The sequence below is a fragment of the Rissa tridactyla genome, chromosome 1 (genome assembly GCF_028500815.1).
Source record: "Rissa tridactyla isolate bRisTri1 chromosome 1, bRisTri1.patW.cur.20221130, whole genome shotgun sequence".
NCBI classification, from domain to species: domain Eukaryota; kingdom Metazoa; phylum Chordata; class Aves; order Charadriiformes; family Laridae; genus Rissa; species Rissa tridactyla.
Genome location: NC_071466.1, coordinates 203,221,277 through 203,238,114, shown reverse-complemented (window position 1 = coordinate 203,238,114; position 16,838 = coordinate 203,221,277). Strand labels below are relative to the sequence as shown.

The following is a 16,838-nucleotide window of genomic DNA, read 5'->3' as shown; positions in this document are numbered from 1 at the left end:
GCACCAAATTGCTCAGAAAACAGCTGCTTTGTGTAAGATTAACTGGAGGCAGATTCCAGAGGGCTGGTGTAATGCTCTTGTACCATAGCAACTGCATAGGTCAGAGTTGACTACTATGATCCATACATAATTTGCTTCACATCCCACACAGCTACAACAGCAGTTTTGATTACTACGAGCTCATGGGACAGATTTGAACTTCAGGAAGTGGGGGGGAAGCCTTAGTTTTAACACAATGGATTCTTTTAGTTCGTCTGTAAAGATCCTTCCTCACCAGCCGTTTCTCTAGAGCGATGAAGAAAAACCTCCCACCCTCAGCATTTCAGCATGGCCTCAGTGAGCCACAGAGCAGGCTTTAGCTAGTGGGATAACCCTAAAAGGAAAGGCAAGTGTATGTTACACATCAATGCTGCTGCGGAACAGAAGTGGGCATGGGAAGCTATTCCTATCCATGGTGATCTCGCCAATCCCAGTGTTTCCTCATTCTGAAAGAATCAGGCAGTACTTAAGCTCTGTGATCAATTTACAGCTCTCTCAATAGCCCAACAGCCTGCTGTTTTCCAGGAGTCCTTCAAAGCTTAGTACTTCTATACACCGGAGAGGAGCAAGAACACATACGTATATACTTATGATGGGGAAAAGCAGCTCCTCAGCTGCTCTGACCTCTCTCAGTACACAGAGAGTCCAAACGCAGCAGCAACCCCCAGCTCTCCAGCTGGAGAGGGGGAGCTCCAGGGGCACAAGCGTATCCCTAATTGAGACATTTGTGCTTTAATCCTCACCCCTTTGCTTTGTGCAGTCCCCTTCACAATGCACAAGTAAGCTCAAGCAGTTGCACACAGGGCTAGAAAGCATCCGTAATCCTACTCGATGTTAAACTGCTCCATCTCCAAAAGCACAAACTACCATCCTTTGTATGCTTAACCCTAAACCAAAACACAAGGCTCCTACCCCGAGAAAAATGGAAACAATCCTTGCTACAAAGGTGGTGCTTCCCCCTGACATGCTCAGAGTGCAGAAAGGAGCCCAAGTTTCCAACTCATCAGCTACACACGGAAATCCAGGAATTTAATCTCTCCCCTCTTCATTCTCTCACATAATAGCAGTGTTTGTCCTTTGCCCCGGGGGGAGTGCAAGGCAAGCGTGAGTGGCTCTGCAGTAATTAGCTGCCTGGTATGAAATGGGAGCAGGACAAGCCCTGCCCAGAGCATGGTAGCTGTGATGCTCCTACTTTTCCCAGCTAGGTTTCCGCTCATGGGACAGATGCTCACTGCTGGCGCTGAGCATGACGAGGTCCTCCACCAGCAGCACCAGGAGCCCCAGCGTACCTGATCCAGCTGGAGGAGCCAAGCCGTGATGTCCTCAACTCAGTGTGGGGGCACCAGTCATCTAAGTAAATCCCAGCTTGCTGGCGCTCCCTCTCCTTCCCATGCTAGACTTATCTACATAACTGCAAATGTACTCACTCTGCTTCATCAAAGAGATTTCCAATGTTCTTCAGGGGCTCGGCAGCTGGATTTTGAGCAATGATGGTTTTAATTTCACTGAGCTTCTCCTCCAGGGTGTTGAGTGTCTGCTGGTATGGGCCAGTGACTCCAGTGATTTTGAGGGCATTAGCCCTATCCAGGAACTGCTGGGTCCTATTAGACAGCTCACTGATGATCACATCCCAGAGGGCAAAGCACTGGTGGCATGGCACGCAGTCAGGGAAGAAGCCTGAGTAGCCCCGGGAGCACTTGTCGCAGCGCGGCCCTTCCACCCCTTCATTGCAGATACACTGCCCAGTGGTGCGGTCACATTGCGGGGTCTGGATGCCATGAGGGTTGCAATCACAAGCTGGAAGGAGAAAAAGGCACGTGTAAAGGCTACGGGGAGGGAAATGAGGTTGACACTAGCAGGGAGACAAAAAAAACCTAAAAAAATCAACCAGCTGTAATGAGGTAGGAAAATGAGTATTGAAGTGGTCTGTGTCTGAATTACAATCAGCTAATTGTGGATGTCTCTGCTTGGGTATGGGGGAACCAGGGCTGAGTGTGAAAGGGGAGAGAGACAAGGAAATAACTCTAGGGGACACCAGGATTTGCACATCTTAGAAACAAGCACAATAACGGAGGAAGGATGGACACTTCTTGCAATGTTTGGATGTCAGTTTGATAGCAATTGAAGACAAAGACCACAGTTTCACTCCTACAATGAAAAGTAAGTAGAATAAGGCTTTCCATGTGGGAATAAAAACAACAGGCAGGCACACAGCAGAGGGCTTTAAGAGCAAAACTGAAGTGAAATAGAAAAAGTGAACAAGGAACAACCATTTACTGTCTCTTGCAGCACAGGAGTAGGGGTCAACTGAAGAATCCAGCAGATCAAAAATCAACCACCCTCTCCTGCACCTCCCATAAACAGCACAATAAAAGCTGATCACACAACACTTAGTTAAGTGGCAGAGCTCCCTACCACAAGACACTGCGGGTGCTAAAAGTTGAGGTGGCTTCAAAGAAGCACGTAACAAGTTTAGGGAGTAACAGGCCTTGAGAGATCTTCTATGCAGAGATACAGGGTCTGGCTCAGGACGTGCTCCTGCCACAGATGGTGGGAAAACAGTCACAACAGCCTCGAGGAGCCTCGACCGGGGCTGACGTTTTTGGCATACAGAAAATGGAAAAAAATCAGGCAGTGAAAAGTAGAACAGAACAAAGAATGTGGTCATGGGCATCCCTGTCTGAGGGAGAAGAGAGAAGTCTTCCCCAATACAGCTGCTAACGATGAAGAGCCTACACACTGCTTGTCACCCTCAAGTGGGAATGAGGATAGTAAACAGATTATTTAGGTTTTTTAATTTTTCATACTTTGAGCACCAACTCAGGAGTTAGTATTCACACCCTCCTGAAAGGGACTTTCATTCTTATTTTATTTTTATAACTGAACACCTACCTGTCTTTATATGCTAGTCAGGTTAAGACCCAGGGGCTCCAGGTGGCTGCCAAATGGGAGTGATAAGGTTTGGGCAACGCCCTTTTTTAACAAGCTTTTAGAATAAAGATGCATTTCTTTGGCACTAACTGGCCATTAAGAGAAGTTACTCAGTTAGCTTACTGATGCAAGGTCATTTCTAAAAGCACAGACACACAACATTGTACACAATAACGCTATCAGAAGAAGCATTTCCATGCAACGGGGCTGCTACTTGACCTCTCCGCCTCCTTAATTACGCAGGCAGCGGCAGCAGCAGAGGAAATTACCAACCTGCAAAGCTTTTAATAAAGGGATGGCAGCAAAGAACAAAAAGAGAGGCCTTGACAATAGGCAGGTCATCTACCTACCATTGTGGCAGAGTCCCCCCGAAGCAGGTCAAGCATGCATTCCTTGAACAGGAAAAGGACTGAGCTACCTGATAAAAGCCTTCACTTACACATCCATTTACCAGGCATCCTGGAAGGAGGTTAATGGCTCAAAAAGGTCCATAAATCAATTCACATACCCCAAGCACATGGCCCCTTGGAAAAAGGGCAGAACACAAAGCTGTTTTCAAGATTATACATTGTTTGCTTCAATGCCAAAACACAGTGGTGGTCTTCAGTTCAAAAGTTACACAAAGAGCCTCAGCAGAACAAATCGCTCCTCAACAAAATAACTTTCTTGTACAATGTGAATATGATAGGCAAGAGACAAAAATAACTTCTGCTGCCTGCACAATTGAGCAAAATGGTCCTTTGTTCTTTGAATTATACCCTGACACAAGAGATTGTTTTTACTTTACATCGAAAGTGCTTAAGTAGTCAACTCGCCATGGAATATGTTCCCTGCAGGCAAACGTCGAGTTCCTGTTTGAAGGAGGTCAGTTAACCCTTCTGTCAACTAATAAGGCCCTCGGTATAATGATGAATTGTCCAAATTCCTCTGCATAGAAAGAGGCTACACAGCATGTGGTTTTTCTCAAAGATCCTGAGATCTGATCAAGTTACATGAATACTTGCTGCTGGCAAATCAGATCACTATATTTACTTGTGGATTTAAAAAGCTTAAAGTGAAAAAAGAATACCCATGTTGGTAATTCTACTCCTGAATACCTGCATGTTCAGGAAAGGCAGATGACATGGCTTTAGTAGCGTTTACATGGTAATGTGGATTCCAAAATCTTTGGAGCCAGAAAACGCTGGGGAAGGGGAGAAGGGAATTTAAGCACTAACTCATTTTCAAAGTGAAAACCCAAACTCCGTGGCTGCCAACTGGGAGATGATAAAGAGCAAAAAAGTAATTTATTCTAAATGCAGCACAACAGTTGTAAGAATCATCACATTTCTAGAATTCTACAAAACTTCCAAACTGAGCTTTGTGGGACCCACAAGAAAATGGTACAAGGCAGCTAGAAACATTACTGTGGGTTGTTTATCTGGTTTCGGACTCTCTATCAAGCCCAGAAGCAGGCAGTGCTGGCTCTGCATTACTTTAGTAGTGTGAATCCAACATCTATAAAATGGCTTTCAAAAGGGCCAGTTTCACACTTGCTTTTTCTTTTCTTTATGATCTTCCAAAGTCATTAACCACGCACAGGACCACACCAGCTTTCAAACCAAAACGTAAAACTGAAGATAATTTTATCTCTATTTTTAAGTAAAATCATATAGCCTAAAGGAAAACAAGAAAAAGCCTCCCTAAGAACAGGAATAAGAAGATTCCAGTAGATCCTATTTTTTTCCATTTTGAAAATTTGGGGGGCGTGTCTACATGTTATTAGTATGGTCTCTCTAGCTACAGCCCTCGGACAACTGCTTACTGTGGCACTGACTGAAACATTTCTAAAATTCTCACAAAAGTATCACTGCTCCTCTTACAGTTCACATCCTGTGAGCAAACCTTTCATCTCACAACTGACATGTGCATGCCAGTTTTTGGTTACACGTGATCTTGTTTTTTAGAGTCTAGATGACCTGAGCCAAGCACTTCAGCCACAGTTGAAATAATCTCTGTTCCTCTCTAGAGTCAGTCTCTGAGTGCTTCTATGAGATGCTGGGTTCCAATTTATGGATGCACCATTAACAACTAAATTCGGCCATCCAGAAACCCACAGAAACTGCTCTTCTGCCCTCCAAGGCCATGTGGAGCAGGATCTCCACCACCTCCAACACCTTTAGTGGAGGAGTCTTGTATCCTGTGCCCTGGCCAACGCCAATAGGCTATTTCATGCCCTGGCACATCCAAGGACCTTGCAGAGAGCACCTTCCCTTTACAGCATGGTGGGAATCAAACCCTTAACTGACTTCAGCTGTGGTGACTTCCCAAGAGGAGGTAAGCAAGCCCAGTACAAGACCATATAAAGTCTTCTAGGTAGCAAGGAGCACCTTTAACACCATGGGCTACCAGGCAAATAGCTCAGTGCACAGGTTTTACTTCTTTGCCTCAGGCAACACTGCTTACCAAGCACCTGCTGGCTTCAGTCTCTGTAGGATTTCAATGCACAACTTTGTCCTAAAGTGACAAAAAGGAAATTTTGTCCTAAAGGGACAGAAGCACAATGACAGTGAAAGGAAAGGAGAACCTTCTAGCTGGTGTGGACTGGAAAAGGCTAGCACAGGATTGCAAATAGCTCATGGAAGAATAACCATGTGCCCATCATTACAGTTACACATCCATCACTCATGATAGTAGGTGCACATCCACCGAAAGGATTCATGTGCCCTTTGATTATCACCGCCAATGAGCTGGGATGTGAAAACAGGAGATGCCCTGATTCCCATCACCTGCTAGAAACAGAGCAAACACCGTGCCAGAATGATCCAACATTTCCAGCATTGATTTTGGCCAAAGTACCCCAGCATCACATCTAGCCACAGTACAGTTCTTGCTCCTCTACCACCTCATTTTGTTTATGTCCAACTATTCCTATGGCCACCATGTGAGCCAACTTCTGTGCAGTCCCATGCTAATGATGCTCTCTGTTACAGCAGTTTTGCTTGTGATGTACTTACTGAGGCTAATGCAAACATGATCTTCAAACTATAGTATGGCTCTGGAGATTTTGGCTCTAACCAGCGCACTCCTAAGTCTGACGTAACACTTGAGTAGCTATACCACATGTAATTTTAGCATATGGCCTGGTTTATTTAATTTTCCCTAAGAAGAACAAGAAATATGCAGGCACATCTAAGGATGCAGAAGCGTTTCTGATATTATCCAGTAGCTAGTGATGGCTTTATACTCCACTTAACATAGTATTTGTGGAATAGGGAAAGACATAAAAGTCCTGTAAGATCTTTTCAAATGCCTTACCTACGCTTACATGGCTAGAAATTAGAAACAGTCATTCATTTTGCACTGTAAAGCCACACAGATGCTGAGTTTACTGCGAGACATTTAGATGCCTTAACCAGTTTGGGTTGGAAACGGCCTTCAAGACAAATGGTTGATTATTCTCCCTTCACACGGAGGAGTGGACGAAGGCCAGGGAGAAGGGCTGCAAGTTAACACGGTCTGGGCCGCTTGCTTCTAAGATCAGTTAGACAGGGATCAAATCTGTCCCTGGGTAAGCAGAACAGAACACTGCAGTACCTCCCATGGAAAATACAGCAGAGGAAAAGAAGTTTTTTGAAATCATTGGTCAAAGATCTGACGGTTTTCAAAAGAGCATTTACTACATTAAACAATAGGTTTCTGTTTCGAAATGTCATTTTGGAACCGGGTGTATTGTTTTCTTTTAATTGAGTGTTTAACTCAATCAGACATTCTTCTGTGGCATACTCTGACTTAAGTGAAATCACATTTTTGACAGGAACATTTTCTAGCCAAATTCTTCAGTCAAGATCTGCTGATTAGCAACTTATGACTAGAAAAGCTTGTAGCTGCATTTATTCACAAACGCATGTGCACACATGTGCAGGCACACAAAGAGTATCGAGTAATTTTTATACCACCTTGATCAATGCATTTATCCTTCAGTAACGTTTTTTTCCTGATCTTAAAGATAAAAGTAACACTCATACAAGTTTATTGAATGCAAGCTTGTAGAAACCTAAGAGGAGAAATCCCAAAGTAGTAAATGACTATCTCAAGTGCTTTGCTTCAAGCTCACAAGGATCTATGAACCACTTTGTCTTTCACTTACTCTGAGAGCTCTGCTACCTTTCCCTCTGATCTTAAATATTTAGAACTCACTTCCACTTGAGACACTGCAATTTAGTATGTGACATATTTGCCTATCACTTAAACTAAGGTGTGTCAGAGCAGTTGATACTACAGCTGAGATGGTATAACGGATACTGAAAGGTCTGCATGAAGATCAGTCTCAGTGCTTAATGCCTTTATTGCAGGATGCCAGGAACAAGCGAGTGCCACACATCATCCTACACAGAACAGAAATCATTTTTGCAGAAATATTTTCCTTACTGCTTGAGATTGGGAATGGAGAACATCAAATGTTTAACTCCTCCACAGCAAAAAAACAAAGGGTTTGTTCAAACACGATTTCCTGGCATCGTTTCCTGGTGGTAGTGAGGCACTATGATGATAAAACCATTCAGCAATTTGTAAGGTTTGAAGTTTTGCAGAGCTAGCAAATTTCTGCTGAATAATCAGCTATTGATTCAAATTACCCTGTAAGGATATTGCTAACTCCTCAGCGTTATGATTTTCAGTACGACTGTTAAGATAAGATCCCAGCCTAGAATTACTAGAGTTGTGCTGCATTTTAACATGCTAGCAGATCTTGCCAAAAGGGCAATTTTCTGGAAACAATCAATGTACATTATAATATTTTAAGAACACAGGTCAACTGAAATTATGAAACTCAAAGTAAAAATTATACTTCCTTTAGCGTAGAATTTCTCTGACTTCCTTTAGACACTTACCACAGAAGGAAAAGAAACATCTGCTAACCCTTCTCTTTGCACCATAAACACCTCCTATAAAAGCAGCCTACGCGACTAGTTTAAGACCCAGGTGTTAAATTAAGGTAACGAAGCCTATTCTTAAATGGCAATGGAATAATTTTCAGTGAACAGATGCTTTGGCACCAGGTACATAACAAAGATTAAAAACTGAGAAAAACAACCTTCTGCCAACGTCTGCAATGAGTATTTGATAAGAACATGACTTTTTTTTCATCTTAGTTCAACTAGATTCTGTGTTTTACAATAGGGCTTGATACTGAAGTCCAGCACAGAAAAATATTGACAAAGGTATGCTTCTTCTAAAGGGGAGATAGATAGATAGCAATACAATCTAATTTTCAATCTCATACAGTGCCTTTTAAAATGCACTCTGTTCTGTTTCTTCAATTGAAACAGTAATAATAAGTAAAACTGTCGTCTGCTTTATATTATATGAAACACATACATAAACTTCAAATATCTACCGTGCAAGAGCATTGTTTGAGCTGCCTCTGCACTCACACCGTATCTCAGAGGCTTCCTGGGAGCCTCCTGCCAGCAGTGTGCTTTGCGGGCTGAAGTCTGCGCCGAGCTCAGCGTGCCGAGTCCTGCACTTTGGTTGCCAGGCTTTGGAAAAGCTCCAGCAGAGTGCCTGAGAGACTTGAGTGTGATGAAATTTGTAATTCTATCATTTACTACCTTAGCAAGGATTTTTATGCACATGCACACGTTCACGTGCAGGCTTGTATAGAGCTGCATACAGCTGGTAGCTGAAGCAACAGCCGGAAGAGTCCTGCAAAGGGGCTGGCGCTGACCCCCGAGCAGATGATGCTCCCTGCACAGCTCCTGCTCACTGTAACCCTCACAGGGACCTGCACGAGGCCAAGAGAGACACGCTGGGCTTTTCCCCATCCTCTAGGCCTCTCCTTGTGCTTGTTTCAGGCATTATGTTAAATTAAATGAGGAACTGCTTTTTAAAGCATGGGGTAAACAGTCTCCAAAGAGCCAGTCCTACAGACTCTCTGCGGTGTGTATTCCCCGATGAACATTTGTGGGTGGTGGGAGCGTACCCAGTACCAAGGGGTCAAGATGCTGCCCAAACGTAGGCAGCTACCTAAGCTTGCCCCAGCAGCCTGGTCCCAGTGTGATCACTGGGGACGTGCAAAGAGGAGACATCAGATGATGCTTTCTCTCCACCACAGGAAGCACAGACTGCAAATCAAAGCACCTAGACCAGGTGCAAAAACCTGTCTCCCCCAGCTTCTGCTTCAGCATCTCTGATCTTACCAAGATTTCTACAAAACAAGTCACAGGCAGCAGCCTGCAATGGTCACCGCCACTGGTAGGGACAGTGGGGAAGCGTGCCCTGGAGTCTGGTTTCCAACGAAGCATGCTGGGACCCCAGGGCCACATTCCACAGCTCGGTGCTGCCCCAAGTGCCTGGGAACCTGTTGGGGCCTGCAGCCCCTGGCCTGTCTTAGATGGGCCATTTTGTACATCTCCACGTAGCTGTGTCCAGAGGTTATTTGCAGGTACTTGTGTTCACATGACCTGACTTTTGGCTTTTTAGTAATTAAAAAATTTGTAAAGGGTGTCACAGCAACGTGGGAAGAACAGTCCACACATCTCAGCAGGAGCTTGTGTCTCTTGGTGCCAACAGCCTGAAGACCTCTTGCGAAGAGATCACACATTACTGTCCCTTGAGTGATGCACCCTGTGATTTCCAACCTTGAGCAGAAGCCACTTGCCCTGGCCAGTGGAGAATCCCACCCTGGAGCTGTCAGGACTGACGTCCAGACCTCTGCATCAGCTCAGTGCCCGCAGTGAAGACCGTCTGTCCATAATCACACAGTTCCGAGCTCTTGCTGCTCCTCATCCAGATCAGTTTGTATTTTCTTCCTGAATGCAGCACAAAATGTGGCCATATTGGCTGTCTGGGCCAGCGTGAGCATTCCACCGAGGGCAGGTGGCAAACACCATGGCCAGGAGTCCATGTGCCCCCTGCAGCTGGAGCCAACATCTTTGCGGTGAACCCGTCTCAGTTCCAGCTTCACCTTGGCCACAGGCCATATTTAAGCTATTTTCCAGGGACATTGTTCTGCAGCTCCTTAAATGGCAGTTTTCCAGTGCGCCTGCAAACCGCTTACCGCTGAGAGCTGTTACCTGCCCACGCAGCAGCTGCGCATCTGCCAGCCTGAATATCACCCCTCCGCTTGTTGGGAGGGTTGAGGAGTCGCTTCTCTCCCTGCTGAGGAAGGATGGGAGATGGGGCGGGAGGTGCTGACCCCACCATGCCAGGGAGACTCAGCAACGCCATGGGGCTGGATGTGCTGCACGAGTGAGCGTGCACTTGGAGCCCATCTGGGGCAGCTCAGCCCTGGGCACCGGCTCTCCCCACCTCCACAGAGACCTCCTCTCGGATGCAATCCTGAAGGAAAATCTGCATTTCCACCCGAGCGAGTCTCCCATGTCACTTGGGGGCAGAAGGGGTGGGCGGGTTGGAAGGAGAGCAGAGAGTTTGCATGGTAAAAGCAGGCTCTGCAGAATATATCCTCTCTTTACTTCAGAAACGTTAAAAAGCAGGTTTTCTCATGCTCAAAAGGCAGCAGGAACTCCATGAAAGACCAGAAATGCTGGTATGCTGCAAAATCCTGCTGATAAGGTCTGCAGATGGACTCCATCAATAAACCCTGATGGAGACAGCTGATACCAAGAGACAATCCCTGCCCCGGAGCCAGCAGGGTCAGCGCCCCTCACCACGCCAGAACACACACAGCCTCCCCGAACGCCTGCCTCACCCCCTGAGAAACCCAATATGTACTTAGGAACTGGGACAATTCCCCAGTCCTTTCATCTGCTGCATTAACCAAGTAGCTGTGACCTCCCTATCTGGTTAGATAATGCGCTCTAAGGTATCTCTATTGTAAGGGATTTATTAAAGACCACAGCAAGCACATTCCTCCCTGCAGGAAAAAATACCTTAATCTACTGCAAACCCTCCTGGCAAAGGCTCCTATTTGAACAGATCAGAGATACAAGTTTGTTCTGGTCTGGACAGTGTTTGAAGTTTCTTTCCCAGCTAATGAACAGGCTTGTTTATAATGAAAGGACAGAGAGCATCCAGTTTTCTAAACAAGCAACTTCATAGCTGTCTGTTTTGCGGGATGTAGCTATGGCTAACCCGCTCCATGGTCTCCACTCGCTCCTTTATTTTCATCTGAAATATAAGGAAAGTCTCCTACTAAAGAAAAAAAAAACAAACTATTTCTTCAGGCCCAGTCTCCCTAACAAGACACAAGGAGATAGTGGTCTTCCACTACGTTCAATCAAAAGGCAAAGGAAACTGGTTTCCAGACCAATTCTCAAACCCGAACACTTGCAATACAGTTTCTTACCACGCTGGCTTACCTGACAGAATTGCAACCTAACGGTTAAATAAGTTAGTTTCCAAACAGAGGTTTGTTGCTAAATATGGGTCTGACAAGAAAGAAAATAAACCAGGCTGGCGCTGGGCTGGGCTCCTGCTGCGCCTGCTGTCCCTGGAGGCACCAAAACCCTGGGGGCAGACCCCGCCATGCCTTCCTCCCTCATTTCCCAGGCTCGTGTGGGCACTGGCGGGGGTCACCGAAGGGCTGCTCCCAGCAGGGGTGTCCCAGCACACCGGCAGGTGACGGCATGCCCAGCCACTAGCCAACAGGTCATTTCCAAAAGGAGCAGGTGGAGCAGGCGCTGGGGCTGGACTCACCTCGGCACTCCACGCTTGGGTCGCCCCAGAAGAGCTCCTGGCACTCCCGGCAGGTCCGGCCTCCGAATCCCGGCATGCACTGGCACTGCCCCGTGAACTGCCAACAAAAAAAGCACAACCCGACAAGAGAGGTGACCACCTCAGCAGCTGGGCCCCGGGCCGGTGCGGAAGCCGAGCCGCCGCAGCACGCCCCGCGCTCCCCTCACCTCGTTGCAGGCGGGCCCGAGGGCGCGCGTGGGGTGGCAGTCGCACTGCTCGCAGCCGGCGCCACCGGCCAGACGCCACGTGTGTGGGGCGCAGCGGTCGCAGGTCTGCCCCACCACGTTGGGGAGGCACCGGCACTGCCCCGTGGCCGCCTCGCACCGGCAGCTCTCCGAGCCCTCGCAGTCCTCCCGCACGGTGCCCAGGTAGTTGCAGACGCACTCTGTGAGGGAAAGCATGGCGCCCCGATGTCAGCCTGCCCTCTCGTTACCAGGCTGTTTAGCCTCCAAGTCCCCACAGGAGTGGGCACACAGGGGCACACCCCAATGCCCATGGCCAGGCCTGGCCGACCCAACGCTGAAGGACACCCAGCCCTGCTTAAGAGCCATCCCCATGTCCCCAGCCGGACACCTCTACAGCTTCTGCCCCAGCACACAGGAGGCGACACGAGCCCCTCATTCCGGCAGTCTAGCCTTCCTCCTCCTTTCCTCCCTCTGTACGCAACCAAAGCCCAAGCCTGCCCGGCTCCTGTCAGCTAGCTACAGTGGCGGATCTGCTTGGAGCGGCTGATGGCATGTCAAGCAGAGCAGGGCTCCGCTCACCCACCCAGCGACCCGTCTGCCCTGCCTGGCTGCGTCCAGCACCGAGGGACAGGACGATCTGCCTCCCCACCGCCTGGTTCAGCTCCAGCTCCCTCCTGCTGCCCAGCCACAGCTACAGGAACGCTGGTGTAAAGAAAAGCCAAACCCTCAACCTGCCATCCACCATCTCTGGAGAAGAAGTAAACAAAGACAGCTAACAAGATGGCAAGAAACACCCCTCCCACAAAACCCCCATCCCTTCAGCGCATGTAAATGCTGTCCCTGCTCTCCCCATTAAATGTAAAGGACTCCTCTCCCAGCCAGGAACCCTGCTGAGCTGCAGAGCAGCTCCACGCAGCTCCAGCTGGAGGTAATTAAGTTTCCCCTCCACTCCAAACACTCCCAGGTAAATCAAAAAGAGCTCAGGCGGCCCCATGACATGGCTGGTGGAGGGATTGCAGTTGTGTTTCCCCACTCACTTCTGCAGTCCTGCTGCAGGGCGCTCCCATAGTAGCCCTGTTTGCAGAGGTGGCAGTTTTCGCCCTCCGTGTGATACAGGCACTTCATGCACATTCCCGTCTTCTTGTCGCAGGCCTCCGGGTCAGTGGTGTCGATGTTGTTGTTGCACTGGCATGGCTGGCAGGCGCCGCCAACCTCGTCGGGGCTCCCAAAGAAGCCAGACGCACATTCATCACATCGACTGCCTGTTTGAACAAACAGGCACGGTGGGAATTACCATCACAGCTCGCTAGCGTGCAGCCCCGTAAATGGCAAGACTGAGGCAAGACAATAAAGGCCATTAATGGGGGGGTGTTAACTGGATCATGCTCAAAGCAACAGAGGCGGTGGCAGCTTGGTCCGGTCCTATCCACCTCTGACCACCACCAGTCATCCCTCGCCATGGTGCCGGGGATGAGGTTCGCGGTGGTGCTGGCATCATGTGCACAAGCTGCTCTGCCCTGGCACCTTCCAAGTGCTGCCAACCTTCAGCAGCAACACATGCATGCTGGTGCTGTGGTCACATCCGACAACCCATATGAACATACGCCTTCTCACTGGCAGGTTCAACCCAGCCAGCCCCCCTCCATGCATCTGCCAAGTACCTATGTATCCCACGCTACAGACACACACGACTTGCAGCGTGACCGGATCCTGGTAACAGCCGCTGGCAAACTGGCGTCCACTCTCAGGGCCATCAGGGCAAGGGCAGGGGCGGCAGTGGTCACCTGATCCCAGGACGGGGTCTCCGTAGTAGCCAGCCTGGCACCTGCGTGATGGGGTACATGGCATGCAGGGGACCGCAGGCAAACGGACTGAAGCCTTGTTATAACTACAGCCAGGTTTTCAACCACCAGGAAGAATCAAAGCACAGAAATGTCCTTACAGCTATCCTGTGCTACTCGCACTCCAAGCAGTTGTGCCCACAGAGACAAATTTGTCTGGCTTACATCAGTCTAAGAGCAGGAGACCCAAAGCAGATGTCTCTCAGGAGACTGGCAATGGAGAAAGCCTCTCTGAAACCCCCCCACAACACAATCTTGGACATTTGGGCAGGTGCTGCTGGGAGCCACAGGCAGGGAAGAGGGGGCCCTCATTCCCATCCTCCTCCAGGATCACTAGCGCTGCTCTGGCTTCCATGATCCAGGGACTTTCCCCATGGATTCACACCCACCTGAGCACCAGTGCCCGGGGGGAACGGCTGCTGTGCCCATCCTGCTGGGGGGAAGGAGAGGGGGCACACACTGTACCTCTCGCAGTTGTGCCCTGCCGTGTGGTCCCGGCAGCTCAGGCACTCCCCGGTGTAGGGGCTGCAGTCGTCGGCGTGGCCGTTGCAGTGGCAGGGCTGGCAGCTGGGGAAGCCCCAGAAGCCGGGCAGGCAGCGGTCGCACTGCCGCCCATACACCCCAGGGAAGCAGTGGCACTGGCCCGTCTCTGCATCGCAGAAGGCGTTGTAAGAGCCTCGGACATGGCACTCACACGCTGCAACGAGAAGGGGAGAGGGCCTGCGTTACCCGGCAAGCCCTAAACGCAGGGCCCCGACCGCAGCACAGCCCAGAGCCAAGGGTTTAACATACGTCGGCATCCACTTGGCCCGAATCCAAAGGTGCCAGGGGCACATCTGTCACACTGTCTTCCAACAACGTTGGGACGACACTGGCACTGTCCTCCGCTGGGATCACACACCGAACTCAGGGAACCCTGGGGGTCACACTGGCACGCTGAGTGGAGAAAAGCATCAGGGGGAATGAGTACCACCGTGCAGGACATGAACCACCTGCCTCATCCCATGCACACGCCCTTCCTCGTGCAAACCATTCTCCCTGGAAGCGCCATCCAGCTTCCAGGCGCAGTTTGCCCTACAAGTAGATGGTTACGTACATAACGCGGTCTCGTGTAAAAGCGCAGAAATGCTGAATATGATGTTCTTGCAGACATCTGTCATGGGGGTTTTCACCACACTCCTGCTGTTTTCCAGACACCGGTATCTTTGGAAAGTTTCCCAAGCACTGTTTGTGACTACGTCTTCACCTGAGCCTCCCACTGTAAAGATGTCCAGTGATTTGCAGTATGGCATGAGAACAAGCTACAAAACAATTTCACAATGACAAAGTGTCACTATTTCTATATAGCCTCCACCAAAATTGTGAAAATTCAGTATTATCCTGCTTCCTATCATCTTTTTTTGACCCAAAAGCAAAGAGCCAGACAGAATTTGGAAGGGAAATGATGGTATTTCTCTAGTTTTTGGTGGAATAGTTCTGGTATCTACCAAATTCTTACCAAATCTACCAAATTCTATCCATTCAAAAGAAAAAGGTTGACGTTGACATTCATGACATACATGGCACACATTAGCCTCCTCAAAGAAACTAAAGGTCTGTGGAACAACCTGCAGTCCTGTAAAATACAGCAAAAGCCTTTTAGCAGAAAAACAACCCGCATATTTTGAGACTGAAGAAACCTACACTGCTTACATTGTTCAGTTAAAATCTGGCTTCAGCCGTAAGCAACAACACTGTAAAATATTACTTTGGATTCACACAGATGCATGCCAGAGGAGATGCAAACTTTCAAGCTTTTAAATACACTTTTATCCCAGAGCAGCCCCGAAAGAATTTCTGCTCACAGAGTCAATGAGCGTGTATGGGCTCTCTGTCTCCGTATCCACCGAGGAGTACTGGGGCAGCTCCAGGCGGATGGTGTAATTCAGACCCTTCTCGAAGCAGACAGGCCGCGGGAGAACGACGTATCTGGATTAGGAAGAGGAAACAATTCTTACTTCAAACATCCAGCACCATAAAGCGTTTCAGGTGGCCCTATAAAGCAATCGAGATAACGGAAAGCAGCCAAGACCGCGCAGAACAAAAGGTACGATGTGAAAGAGGCAGTTTGGAGGCTTGTGCAAGTCAGAACCGGAAAAGCTTATCGTCAAGGTAAAGAATCATACCGATGTTCTCTCACAGGCTGTGCAAACACTTCCCCCCCTCTTTACTCAGTGAACAAAACCATTCAGAAAACAAGAATAAACTTAAAAGCTTTGAGTCTACAAACACAATGCTAAATACATTTTTATAACCCATTGGAAATTAAATTTCATCCGTTTTTATAGGGACCATGGCAAGCTGAACATGTGACCTTACCCTGGTTCAATTTTTAAAATGTTTTTACTCCTTTTGGCCTATCCAGTTATACCGACCTGGAGCCGGGTGACAGTGAGACGACCTGATTATCATCATCAGGAACTGTATTGCCACAGCGGCTGCCCGTGGGAATCTTGCCTGGGCGTGAGACGCTGATCACAGCTTTTTCCCACTGATCCGGCAACTGAGGGAAAAAAAGGCTCATCAGCATCAAGCAACGGCCATAAGCTCCTGGCAACATCCACAGCTCAGTCCAGGAAAAGCGTGCACACAGACAGGATGGTCACTGTGCACACTTCAGGGAGGATGGGGCTGTAGTTCCGGCATCAACGGGGCATCTACCAGCTGCAGGTTTAGGCTGAGACGAGACAAGGCAAGTGCTTCCGGGCATTCTCCAGCACCACCGGCTCTCTCCCTCCCTCTCTCCCAAAAAAAAACAGGACTAGGTGAAGGTGGTCAGCAGCTCCATCTGCACACGGCATCAGTCAGTTTGTCAACCTCTTCTTCTGCCACCTCTGGGTACTGCACCTGAGTATTTCACTGCAGTCAACTGCTGCCAAGCTCTAGGTAAGGAGCTGGGGGAAATTCTTCTCCTTCCCTTCACCCTGCAAATTACCTACAGTCAAAACCAACTGCTTGCAAACTCTTGGCTGCAGGCATTCAACATCCAAGACAGGCAATGTGTCTTCTAAGGTACATAACAGCATTTCCACCCATTTGAAGGCCATCTGGCCGATGCCAAATTTATATTTTAATCTGCCCTGATGGGACTTGTCACTTTTTTATTTCCTCATTAAACAGGTGCTGA

General features: G+C 48.5%; 1 protein-coding gene across 1 annotated transcript in view; it reads right to left on the bottom strand.

Moving 5' to 3' along the window:
* Window positions 1–16,838, bottom strand: part of LAMB1 (laminin subunit beta 1) — a 46,644-nt gene that overhangs the window by 10,056 nt on the left and 19,750 nt on the right. Inside the window, exons 15-24 of the mRNA XM_054203700.1 lie at window positions 16,087–16,214; window positions 15,517–15,640; window positions 14,769–14,973; window positions 14,465–14,608; window positions 14,138–14,369; window positions 13,493–13,656; window positions 12,869–13,093; window positions 11,814–12,031; window positions 11,608–11,704; window positions 1,467–1,836 (exon numbers count right to left, since the gene is read on the bottom strand). Of these exons, the coding sequence (XP_054059675.1) occupies window positions 1,467–1,836; window positions 11,608–11,704; window positions 11,814–12,031; window positions 12,869–13,093; window positions 13,493–13,656; window positions 14,138–14,369; window positions 14,465–14,608; window positions 14,769–14,973; window positions 15,517–15,640; window positions 16,087–16,214 (1,907 nt within the window). The remainder of the gene's footprint in view (window positions 1–1,466; window positions 1,837–11,607; window positions 11,705–11,813; window positions 12,032–12,868; window positions 13,094–13,492; window positions 13,657–14,137; window positions 14,370–14,464; window positions 14,609–14,768; window positions 14,974–15,516; window positions 15,641–16,086; window positions 16,215–16,838) is intronic.